This window comes from Toxotes jaculatrix, chromosome 1 (genome assembly GCF_017976425.1).
Source record: "Toxotes jaculatrix isolate fToxJac2 chromosome 1, fToxJac2.pri, whole genome shotgun sequence".
NCBI classification, from domain to species: domain Eukaryota; kingdom Metazoa; phylum Chordata; class Actinopteri; family Toxotidae; genus Toxotes; species Toxotes jaculatrix.
In genome coordinates this window covers 19,459,312-19,472,191 of record NC_054394.1, presented here as the reverse complement: position 1 = coordinate 19,472,191, position 12,880 = coordinate 19,459,312, and the positions used below count along the sequence as shown (strand labels likewise).

At 39.0% G+C, this 12,880-nt stretch overlaps 1 protein-coding gene across 1 annotated transcript; it reads right to left on the bottom strand.

Moving 5' to 3' along the window:
- Positions 1-4,122: 4,122 nt before the first annotated feature.
- On the bottom strand, positions 4,123-12,515 carry stk33 (serine/threonine kinase 33). The gene is made up of 13 exons (XM_041042150.1): positions 12,399-12,515; positions 11,743-11,856; positions 11,499-11,603; positions 11,180-11,318; positions 8,515-8,600; positions 7,790-7,877; positions 6,799-6,874; positions 6,597-6,709; positions 6,354-6,439; positions 6,195-6,267; positions 5,488-5,651; positions 4,689-4,775; positions 4,123-4,323 (listed from the first exon to the last, which is right to left on the bottom strand). Exons 1-13 carry the CDS (start codon positions 12,513-12,515, stop codon positions 4,123-4,125), a joined length of 1,449 nt encoding a protein of 482 aa, XP_040898084.1.
- Positions 12,516-12,880: the final 365 nt, after the last annotated feature.

Sequence of the window (12,880 nt, the reverse complement as noted above, 5' to 3'; positions counted from 1 at the left end):
AAAGCCCCATAAAACCAATTCAAGGGCAGAGGAGTTTAAGGGCAGGAAGTAACAGAAAGCGGGGGGGAAAGGCATTGTCCCCAGCGGACGATATTCTGACAGCAGTGACTGTGGTCACTATCCACAGAAATTGAAATGTTTTGGATCATTCAAGGCTGGGCACATATTTCATTTTCCACCCTTTTTTCCATCTGATTAAAAGGTTGTTTGTGAGAACTGAACAGTCTCCTTGGAGGTGGTATCCTCCTGCTTGACTGAATGCAGGGCATTTCACCCAGCTCTGTGCACAAGAGAGGAGAGCTTATCCTAATGCAGAGGCTGCCTGTCTGCCTGCCAAGGAGAGATGTGGCTTTAAGAGGCCCATACATGGTGTTGATTAGTTTTACTGAGCGGGTATGCAGAGACCAATAAATTAAATATGAATAAATTAAAAATGTACTCTAGCAGAAAATTGCCATGAAAACAACCACCTCCCCATTAAAATATGTATAGTAATGCCTTTTATGTGAAGTAACTTGGGATTAGATATCACTGTAAATTAACACGCCATCCAACCATAGTCAAGAACTTTTCACTTTTAACAAGGACTTATAAAAGAGGTATTTACTCCAGTGTGTTTAGTAATTAATTTGATATTCAAATGAGCTTACAGTATGTATTATAATTGCAAATATCCCAAATAAGAGTAGTTTTAAAAAGGGGTAGGGTCAACAAAGATTGATGAGGCTTGCTTTGAAATTGCCATCTGTTTCAAATGTGTACTTGAGGCGAGAACCCACCCCACCCCACCCCTTCTTCTGTGGAAATAGAGGCATCATGGTTTCCTCCTGCCATTTGGCCATATGTATCTGTTATTTTGTGAGTGTGTGTGGGGGCCGTGATGCAGCAGCGTACATGAACACACACACACACACACACACGCATCTCCATACACAACGCAAACACTGAAGGGGATCAGGAACATCAGCATGTGTGATGAGCTCCCACAGATAACGTCTCCGCAACATTTCCATGACATTGTAGCTGTGTTACCTCATTACCACAATGTCACAGCAGCAGTGTGAGGATGTTGTGTTTGGGGTGAGGATGGAGGGGAGTGGGAAAGGGTTGGGGGGGAGGGGGGTTCAGCTGCAGGTATCAGGCCTCTGCAGATGAGCTGATTAATTAAAGGGAGCTCTATTAAGGTTATTGAGATGCACCCCCTCCCCTCTCCTAGCAGCCCCCGCCATGCTCCTCAGTGGATAAAGGTGGATGGAGCAGAGGGGGGGCCAGGGGACGGGAAGCATCCTTGCCTCTTTTGACATTAGCCTGCGTGTAGCCTCTTCACATGCCCCGCGACTCTCGCCACAAGTGCCTCTCTGCACCCCACCTTTGCAGGAGTGACACTCTCTTCAGGCTCCAAAATGGGACTGCAGAGTTTTAATCCCTCCAGCCCGTCAACCCACCCACCCTCACTTCCATCTGTCAGGAGCACTGCTGGAGGAAAAGGGGGGATGGTTTTGGGGAGGGTGCAGGGGGCGCATCCCTTGTTCCATCTCGACGAATTTTCTAATTTCCTTTGCCTCCATACTTTGTCCCAAATTCACGCCCCTAACCTATCCACCAGCCTCTTTCGCCTTGTCCCCCTTCACTCCTGCTTCTTTTCTCTCTTGTTTTGGCAAAAACAGTAAAACTGGAGGCTGCTCTTTTTCTTCCAGCAGTTGCAACTCACAGTATTTTAACAGCATCTGAACCTGCTGTCATCATATATGAAGAAACTGATTCCTCCAAATTTTCTTGATGGGTTTCAGTCTCTTTAAATTTGTTCCACCTTGAGGCATGTACAAGTACTCCTATAATTTGCTGTAGGTCATATTCTGCTTGCACAAATCAATTTGGAGATTTTTTTTTCTTTTGGTTTCCCCATAATTAATTAAAAGTCTGGCACAAGACAATGAGGACCATATGCTGAAATCCCATCTCCTCTTCTGACAAAAATTAGCCATACATGAGGTTATCTAAACAGACTTTATGCAAATTGAGTGAGGTAATCTAAAGGGAAAAGAGCTTTAACCAACTAGATGAATCAGTGTTGTGTGTTTTTTTTATCTACCAAAAAAATCACATTTTGAGAATAAGACAGACCCCAAAAAGAAGCATGTCTTCACCATTTATTTTGTTTGAATGGACCATCAAGACATAACCATTCAACATATTAATTAGTGACACATTACATGGACATCGCAGTTTTAATGGGCAGTGACTCAAGCAATCAATTCTAATTACACGTCTTCATGCACAAAACTAGGTAGGAAGCTTTAAGGATAGCACTCTCTTGTCAGATTAATTCCAGGAAATGAATTCAGCAACTTACTACAGCTCTATCTGCTGTTTATAGCAGTCTGAGTAAACCAAAGGCATATAGTATGTCAATAATGTTGCAGTCTTTTTGGCAAGCAGCTTGAATCAAAGATAATTTAAAATATGTCAAATGTTCATTCTCACAAACTGTTTCTAAAAACAAATCTATCAAAGGACAATGAAAAAAAAACTGTTTTGCATATCTATTCATAGTTAAGAAACATCACCCAAGGTCAGTTTATCCACCTGAAGGCAATGTGATAAAGGTAAACATCCTGTGTCCACACTTTTAAGACTCTTCCTTGAAATGTGTAAATACCTTTTGAAAACCGTTTCAATAAACACACGCTACATTTATACATATGCACTAAAACACAGAGCCTGTGTATGAACACAGGGCCCCATTGTTGGCACTCATTCACTTCAAGATGCAAATGGGTGAATTTGAAATTCAGCCTCAGTGTGTTATGCTTGGCTACTTTAATGTTGTATCTATGCTGGGGATTATTCTCTCTACAGCGGAAAAACGTGTGTTTGAATGGCAGTGCCCTCAAAGTAGCTCCTACTGCTTTCAATGGCCTCCAAACGAGATTAGACCCGTGGCTGCCCTCAGTCCCAATCCTCTGCATTCAGATGGAGCGTAACCAGCCTGTGTGACAGTTTTTCTGTTTTGACACTGAGTGGGTGCAGTCACTGCACATAGGGTGTTTTTGAAATTGAGAGGTCAGAACAGAAAAAAAAGAAAATCCCTGTTACTCACTTTGGTGTTGCAAAATGATATCCAGCACAATCTCCCGTTTTCTTTATGAGTATTCTCTGGAAATTAGCATGTAATTATATAAAACAGTACAAAATATTTTGTAATTCTATAGAATGCTGATTTTATGATATTTGGCACATTTCTTTCAGAACATTACTGATTTAAAGACACCTTCAAGTTGTAATCATACATTTCTGTCAAATGCTAATTTTCAGGGAATTCATTTGTACATTTGTTTTTGCAAATATGTCTGTCCGGATGTTGAAAATATTCTCTGACCATATTAATGCATCCCTGTTGACCTCTAGCCAATAATTATTTCTTCCCAATATTAATAAATAAACATTCACTTTTTACTAATTTAATTATTTTCAGCTGATGATTACTTTCTATACGGAACAGGCATATATTCATTGTGCATATAAATAAGGAAATGACATTAACAGTGAGAAAATATGTGGCTAGTTTGTGCTGTGCTCAAATCTCCTGGGTGACACTCTTTACTCAACTAACTCTAGGTCACTGCTTTATAAGAAAAGCCTTCAGTCAGATACCACCGGTAACATCTGACAAACGCATTCAGTTTGTGTGTTTGCTGGTCACCATAAAAAAAAAAGTGTGACTGTATTTGGGCTGCTTGGCATTCTCAAACAGTTGGCTGTGTAACAGTAAGTATTTGTCCTGTAGTTTTGCCCCATCTGGGAGAACACCTCAGACCAGGATCCTTTACTTTGGCACGAGGCACTGCTGAGGCTGGACACTCAGCTGCAGTGGTTTTGGACTTCTTGTACAATTTTCACACCTGCATTTGAGGCCCTTTTTATTGACACTGCTATCACTGCTTATTTCTGGTCATCACCATAAAGGTTGTACTGTTCACAGTAGCTACATTCACATCAATGCTGAATCACAAAATTCCATAAAATTACCAGAATTACATTAAATAAAGCGGACATCAAAGAAAGTCTGCTTCTAGTGTAGTATTTCTCTCTTGTTTGCTGTTATGGCTCGTTTTTTTAGTTTTATTCTGAATGGGTATTGATCTTAGAGCTGGATTGTGGTTTACCGGGCCCAGTCCTACTTTTAGTGGAGGTAGAAGGTTTCTGGTCGTCTGCCTTACTTAGATCAGAGGCTGGTTTCTGTCCTGTGCTGAGGTCCTTCTTGTCCTGAGGGTTGCACTGCTTTGCACTCGTCTGGGTGGTGGGTTTCACACGGGCATGAGACTGTGGGGTTAAGATTCATATTACATGAAAGAATTAACTATCATATTCATGTAAAAAAAAAATGCAGCTGCAAGGCTACACCTTTATTACCATCTTCTGTAATAGGTAAATCTGGCACCATCTAGTGGTGATTTTGTATAAAATTCAGCATGTATGGCAATATGAAAGCACAGCAGCAGCTTGATAAGAAACTGTGTTTAAAATCTAACATGTACAGCTGTAGATAATGCTAGTTTGAAAAAGTTTAATTCAAAAGCTGTAAAATGAAAAACTTCAGGATATGTCAAGTGCTGCTGGAAATATAACAAAAACCTGTAAATCAAAGAGGAAATTGAAAAGGACAACTTGTAGAAGGTTCAACAAACCTGTGTGGTGGTTGGTTCAAGTGGGTCCGAGGTTTCAGAGCCATTTTTGCGCTTGTCCTGCTGGAGGCTGCCACCACTGTCTTTTGTCTTTAATCCAAGATACAAGAGAAACCCAAAGGGAAACATGAGAGATCTGTACCTGGATTCCATGACCATATATTATAGATAAGGGATGAACTATGTGGTACATAGGTATAGTGGTACTATACCTTTATGGAAAATTCAGTTTTGTTTAGTTTTAAACCGGTCACTTGAACAATATGAGATCCACAGACATAATTACTATTTGGATATTGACATGAATGATATTTACAAATCAGAAACCGATAGATATGGTAACTTTCAAGAACTCAGTGTGAACACACAAAGTATTTATTATAAAACTGTTAGATTTTGCAAAGTGCCTTTGCAAAATTTAACAGAAGGTTGGGAAATAAATTTAACATTCACCCATGTTTTTTTTCTTCAAATATAATGTCCATGATATGATTACAGTATTATGGTTTAGACAGCACTACTTAAGTTGTTGTTGAATAATAGCCAGAAACTTTGGAAAAACTGTTTTGCTCTAAGTGCTGAGTTATTTGCTAAATATGACAGTGCTAGTTAGAAACAAGACAAATACGACAAAAAGTAAGTCCTGTGTGAGCAGATATAACGGACAGAACATCAACCACATACAGCACTTAAATAGATAAGTAGAGAGTAGACATTATCCCAGATTATTTGGGAGCCATATAACTGTAGAGTCCTGAATGAGAAAACACATAGGCAGGTGAGCTGTGATAAACAGACATACAGTGGATGTAGAGGGTGCGGAGAAGCTGCTGTCTCTCTCAGGGCTGAGCTTAGCAGGGCTCCTGAAGGTACTGTTGTCTTCTGTTGAAGCTGCCCTGGGGAGCAGGGGTAGGTTCTGTGAGTCCTCAGAAGTGGTGAGCGATGAGTTCTTCAGAGACTGTGTTCCTAATATAGACAGTTTTAAATAACATCAACATCAAATAGCCTCATGTGGCTTGGCTTTATCTCTCTTTTATCATCCGTTCCTCAGTACAACCAGTTGCTGTGTAGATTTTACTAATTTGACCTTATTTGGTAACACTGGCAAATTCAATAGTACAGCATACTGCGTGGCATTCTTGGTGAAAGAAAATGTTTTTGACTGGCTGGTTGGTATCTGTTAAAATTATATTTCAGGACACCTGAAACATTGTATTTTAGCACTTCAGCACTGAGAGTATACTAAACTGCAGCTAACCATAGCAACAATACTAATGCTTTATGTTACATTTCCAGTTAAGTTGCACGGCAGAAATGAAACCAACACTGAGTTAAGATGACTACATTAAATTTTTAAACAAAAGCTGTTTTTTTTTTTTTTTGGCCTCCACTTTATCCATTATTTCCATATGTCAGAACACATTTTGGCGTGCACAGTGCTATTTATTCACATTATCAAATCATGACCTAGATTAAGTAATTTAAATTAACTCTTCAGCATCATCTTACTCTCTTTCTCCTCCACATGGTTATGCATCATATCCAGCACATTGGACGGGATAGCAGGCACACTAGTGTCACCCTGTTGAACAAAGCACCCCATAAGCTCTCCTCGTGTGACTCATGTGGTACAGTTTATGAATGCACCTGGAAGAATCAGTGCCTTACTGTAATCCAAGGGCTTTCCAGAAGCTGATTAGCGGACATGCGGTAGGCAGGGTCCACGTTCAGGAGGCAAGATAATACATTTTTTGCTGTTGAGACAGACTCAAACCAATCAGTGTACTTGTTAGTAACAGTCTGAACAGTAAATATGCATGTATACAACATCTATATCACAAACAAAATCTCCCTTTTTTTGCAGGATTACATTTATTTAAGAATGAGAATTAAGTGGAGAATAAGTGTCACCTGCATCACTGACAGTGGCCCAGATGGGTTGAGTAAATGTGACTGCTTTGTTCCTAATTTCCTCAAGCAGGGTTTCCTTTGTTTTTAACACAAATGGAGGCTCTCCACACAACCTAGAGGGACACACAGCTCAGATATGAATTCACGTTATGTATCTGAGTGCATATGTATATACATATATTTAGCATGTGTATCTACTTACAACATGTACATAACGACTCCTATGCTCCACATATCACACCACAGGCTGTAACCACGGCCGCTCATCATTTCAGGTGCTGAAATTCACAGGCATACACAAATGTATGGCTCACTTTATCTACCATATGGAAATCTGGTTTACTAGGTTAAACTAGTTTTTGACCACTACTAATGCTGCTGTTCAGTGTTTCAATAAGTAAATCCCATATTGTTTGTATCATGTTTTATCACCACATTCACAAGGATGCAGCTACACACCACAAACACAGGAGTGTTATGATACACAAGCTGGTAAAGCATGTACTCAGCTGGTGGCAGAAATGAGCCATAAAAGGCAGCAATGCACAACTGAAAGCAGAGGATGAAGACTGCAAGCCAAAACAATAAAGGTTTAACTAACTTTTGATCGTTTTATCGTTTGATAGCTAATGCACCAACTTTTCAGTATGCCATTCCCAAAGTAAAAATGTTAAGATTCAGTGTTTAAATACTTTCAAACCTGCACTGTTTACATCCATGTTAACACCACGTAGAAGTCTTCATTTTCCCAGTTTTTTCCTTGCTACATTTTCTGGCACATTACCTCCACCAGTCGTCTATAAATGGAATAGCAAAGAGTGCAACAAACAAATGTGTTCTGTGGAGTTAAAAACTCCACAGAACACATTTAATTCTATTATACATATAAGGATAATACGATATTTATATCTAAGTATAGATATACAGTGTACATAATAATAAGTATAGATATAAATCACACGATACATTCCACATTAAAAAAGCAGAATTACACTCACTGTTTACAAACTTTTAACCACTATGTATAGGATTTCAAATGTGTCACTTGGACATCCCCTCATGGCAGAATCGAAAAGATAATGTGGCAGATGGCAAAGCACACCAGCACATCTTTCATTCAAACTTAGAGCTCTATCCCTGTGGTCATCTGTGTGGCATCTCCTAGCATGCTGTAAGAAATACAGGTGTCATACCCATATAGATAAGAGTCCCACAGGCCTCCTTCATTATGTTCCCAATCCCTACACCACTGGTCTGCACCGATAATCCAAAGTCTGTCACCTAGGTAGAGAATAGCACTTCAGAAAATGGCGAAACAAATAAACATGATTTAGATGTGCAGACAGAGCCCTTATTAAATTCTTTGTTTCAGCTGCATTTGTCAGGAAAACAAGGCTTGAGCTTGAAAACGAACAATGATCCTTGATGATTTACATGAGCAGCTAAAGTTGTACAGGTCCACATATTAGCAAAGGGCTATCAGGACTACCTACTGCAAAATGAAAGCAATTTATGCTGTGCCAGGGAAACACTTTCTTACAACATGTACAGTACGTGAGTGCTTGTGCATGTGTATGAGACAAAGACAGAGAGAGAGACAGGGAAGTTTATGCTGTGGCCTAGCGTTGTTTTAGCCCACACACAAGGTATCTGTTTTGTCTGGCTCGTTGTCAATGCACAACACATGCTGTGCTCAGCTGGTTATTTGTTTAAAGATACAGTTGAGTCGCTCTTTGTAAAGGTGTACTATAAAGGAAGACCATAGGGAGTCCGTCATAATGAGGTAGTATTTAAAGCCTTTACTAAATATAGAGGAGATGCGAAGAAAAAGTGCCCATCAGAGGGCTTGTACTCGGCCCAGCAGAGAATGGATAAGAAGCAGTGATGAAAAGTTTCACACTCTGAGTCACCATTTTACCTTGATATTAATCTTGCCATTAACGTCTTCATCAGGAGAATTTTTCACAAGGATGTTCTCAAGTTTCAAGTCCCGGTGCACTATGTCTGTAAGATGTGAAGAGAAAAAGTTTAACACAGACATCAGGAGACTGAACACAGTTTTAATATGGATGTATGTGGCAAGTACATGTACTCAATTAGTTTCTGTATTAATTATTCCTACCAATATTTTTTATATTGACAATGGATCAAAGGAGTGAAAATGGAGTTGCTCATAGAAGTGAAACAAATGAGAATTATCACACAACTCTGCAGTCATCATGACTAAGGAGGCAGAAAAGAGACCTTAAAGAGGAGACTGAATATTGGATTCACATTAATCAGCTGGCCAGAAATAGGACTCCAAAATACTAATATTACTCTGTGTCTGCTTGATGTGTGAATAAGCAACTGCTGTCATGTTTGCCATTTCAACTTTACAGGTGATAATATGTTAATGCTGTGTTTACAGCTCACTGTGCTACCCATTCCATATATTTTTACATTAAAAAACATTTTAAAAAAGCTAATGGTTTTTAAGTGTGTTGCTTTCTGGCATCACATAGTTCAACGTTTTTTATAACATAAAATAAATTATGATAAAGAGTGCATTATTTGCTCTTTAATACAACCCAAGTAATCACCATGTAATGAGACAATAAACAATATATGTAACTCCAACACTCAATAATATTTAAAATTTGAAATTGAAATTTAACACACAAATTAATTCTATCCTTATTTTTAGCTCTTGCTAAGGTCTTTAAAGACAAAACAGTCTTTACCTAAGCACCACTCCTCTGTATAAACCCCAGTCCTCCATAATAGTCATCACTTTTGATAATTTTCTCAAATTAAATACCAAAGTGATTCATAGGTAAATCATGACAATAACAACAACAAGCTGGTAGCTTGTTCTTCTCATTTTAACTCAATTTTTTTTCCCACCCTGATGCCAGTTCCTTGTCCTTGACTAAGGCACTGTTCTCATGACAGGAGTTGGTTAACAGGCGCTGCTTAAGATCAGTAAAACAAAGGACAAATGCCCCCACAGGTGATTAATAAAGACTGAATTAACAAAGCAGCATCACATATTTGGCCAGTGGAACATTCCCATCTTTTGAAAAAATGAACTACGGCCAAACGTGGCATCCTAAATCTGCTGAAAATAAATGTGTGTTTTTTTTTTTTTGTCAGTCACCAGAATAAACTATGTTCCACACACACTGACACAGTGATCTGTTTACCTTGCTTACAGTGGGCCAGGATGAAGGGCATTGTTAACAAAACTTGGTGGAGTGAGAGAAGGCAGGAGGAAAAATACAATTTGCCCTAGGCAGTTCTTTTCACTGCTCTTGTTGAAGCAACCAATTATATAACACAACAGTTTTGATGGTCTGTGAAAGGTAAGTTAGGCCAACTGGTGTGTATAAAACAAACATCTGAAAATGTTTCTTTTAATGCTGCAGCTGAGCTCTCAATTTCGTATTCATAAAGGCCTAAATTTAATAATGACACATACTGCATGAGGTTTGCATTTCCTTTAGTTATTTAATAAAATAATAATGAGAAGAAAACACATCATGCTTACCAAATATTACATAATTTTTGGTGTAGTCTATTTGAGAAATGGTCCTTCTGGTAATTCACTGAGAAGCCTTGCTTCTTATTTGATAAACAGTTTGATCTGCAGTGTTAATAGTTACATGTACATGTAAAATGTACCATGTTGTCCTGAGCATGTGTTAGCTGAAGCTCAATACACAGCTGAGCCTAAATAAAGCTAAGACTAATAACTGAATGTGACAAATGGCAACAGAGGCCTACAATCCACAGCAAAAATTTGATAGAAAAACCAAACAAATTTAAGCTGAGGGACTTTTTTCACCAAAAGGGTTCTGGCTACCTAATGAGGAGCCATTGCTTTCTCATTAGTATCATTACTCTCTATAGAGGTGAGGAAAACTAGCATGGGGGGCTTTCCATGAGAAAACACACCTATTAATCAGTATTGCTCCCTAGCTTGTTGTAAATTACTCATTAGCCACATGTAATGATGCCTTATTGCCAGACAGTGTCCTAAATTACCTCTAACCACAGATTTTACCATTAGAGGGGGAAGAGGCATTCCCAAATAAAGCACATAGATTTAATTAACATGTTTATTGTGTTTTTTTTCCTGGCAGTTGTTTATTATTGCTCTTTTATCAAAATGAGCCACGCTTCTATAATGACTGAAAGCTATAATGGCAAAGAAACTCACGTTGCTGAGGGCAACACTAATAATGGCACTATTAACTGAGGTGAAACAAACAAGTACTTAATTTAAAAACCTAAAATACCCTAGACTAAAACACAATCTATTACTACTTGTTCCAGTGTAATTAGGGTAGGAATATGAAGTAACTTAACAACAAGCTCGATAGCATTTTTGTAACTTGTCTTCTGATTATCAATTTCATGTCTGTTGCAAAACTAACACCTGGCTGTTGTCACACCTGTAAACGCCCCTACACCCTGATTTCAGGGTGTAGTGAACACACCACATGCACAGTACACATCTACATCACAGCAGAAACAATGGATTTTAAGCTAGTGTTAAGGTTTAAATACTATCAAAATGTCTATCTGTAGAATGACGTTACCTCTTTTGTGAAGGTAGGCAACTGCGTCAGCTAAGCTACAGATGATATGCCTTGTCTCGTCCTCTGTGAAGAACGTTTTCCGCTGCAGCAGCTGCTTCAGTTCTCCTCCAGCGCACAGCTCAGTAACAAAATACATCATCTAGAAACAAGCAGAGAAAATGCATCTCACCACACAGTAGATTCGTGTGTGCTTAACAGAACTGTTTATACAGAGACACAGGGTAATAGGAGATTATGATATGTCACATGCATCACCCGTAACCCACTCTCTTAATTAGCCTTGCTTTAAATTTGTGACTCAAAGGACAGCAGTGCTCACCCTGGGCGTGTCGTAGACTTCCTTTAGATGTATTATGTGAGCGTGATTCACTTTTCTGAGAATATTTATTTCGTGCCCCAGCATCTTGACTTTCGAACTTCCTGCCTGCAGTGACAGAAAGTCAGCTGATTAAGTTTCAGCATTATGAAGGTTATGGCCATTTGTTTCTCTCCAAAAGATAAGCTCTCTTATTAGTGCAACTTTTTATCACATTAAAAAACAGACTTCCCACAGGGATACTCACCGCTGGTCTGCAAACCTCCTTAATAGCCCAGCTTGTCTGTGTCTCTATGTGGGTGGCTTCATAAACAACTCCAAAGCTACCTTGACCCAATTTCCTTCCAAATTTATAAATTTCCTATGGGGATAGAAAAGAAAGAAAACCATGGTACATTTGTAATCTACACCTACTCCTGTCAGTCAGAGACAGCACAGGTTTTCCCTGGAGCTTGTGTTTAGGACTTTAGGATCATTTCACTGTTTTGGATTACAAAAAACATTATGTCTTAGCTCAAGACCTGAAATCTGAAGTACATCCTAATTTCAAGCTGTCTGAAAAAACTGAAAGTTTTCTGGTCCCTGGAGCTGCAGAATATAGTATTTCTAATCAAGTTACAAATGATTAAGTTGCTGCTGCAGTTCCTTCAATCTCAGGTCTAATTAACTTGATCATTATCTGTGTGCATGCAAGGCTGAGCACTGGCTGCTTAGAATTTGGCAAAGGGAGCAGTCAAATTCCCCAATGAAGGGGGGGGCTATAAAGCAGCAAAGTGACGTTTGATCCTCTTCTGGTGCAGACAGAGAGAACTATAGAGGTCACCAGTGAGTATGAGTGACTTCTTCACTGGTGGCCCTACAACACAGGATTGTAGTGGAATCATGTATCGAAGCTCTCCATACCCTGAGTTCAGCCTCATTCTCAAGGCGTATTACAGGCACATCCCTCTCTTGTGTGTCCCTGGTGGTCCGAGGGGACACCATGTCCATGTCTAATCCACTAACATCTGCGTCTGTCATCTAGAGATGGAAGGAGAGAGTAGTCATTATTGCTCTGAAATTTCTCATCAAACCGTGAGATAATAGGGCAGTCCATGACAAAAGAAATTCTTAGCTAACAAATAATAACTGCATTTCTTGGACTAATCAACCAGTTATTTTGATCAGTTCAATTATTTTTCCAAGGTTGTTATTAATGAAGATGAATGCAGACATGAAGAAAGATTTCTTAAAATCTAGTGTTTATTAAAGACCAACATGTGTTTATGAATATTGTTGTGGTTCCATAGCTGTGACTATCTCTTTAACATTAATTTCTGATCACTTAAAGCCCATGTCCATCCTTAATAAAGACTAATCAACCAGAAGTTTCCTTGACAACCAAT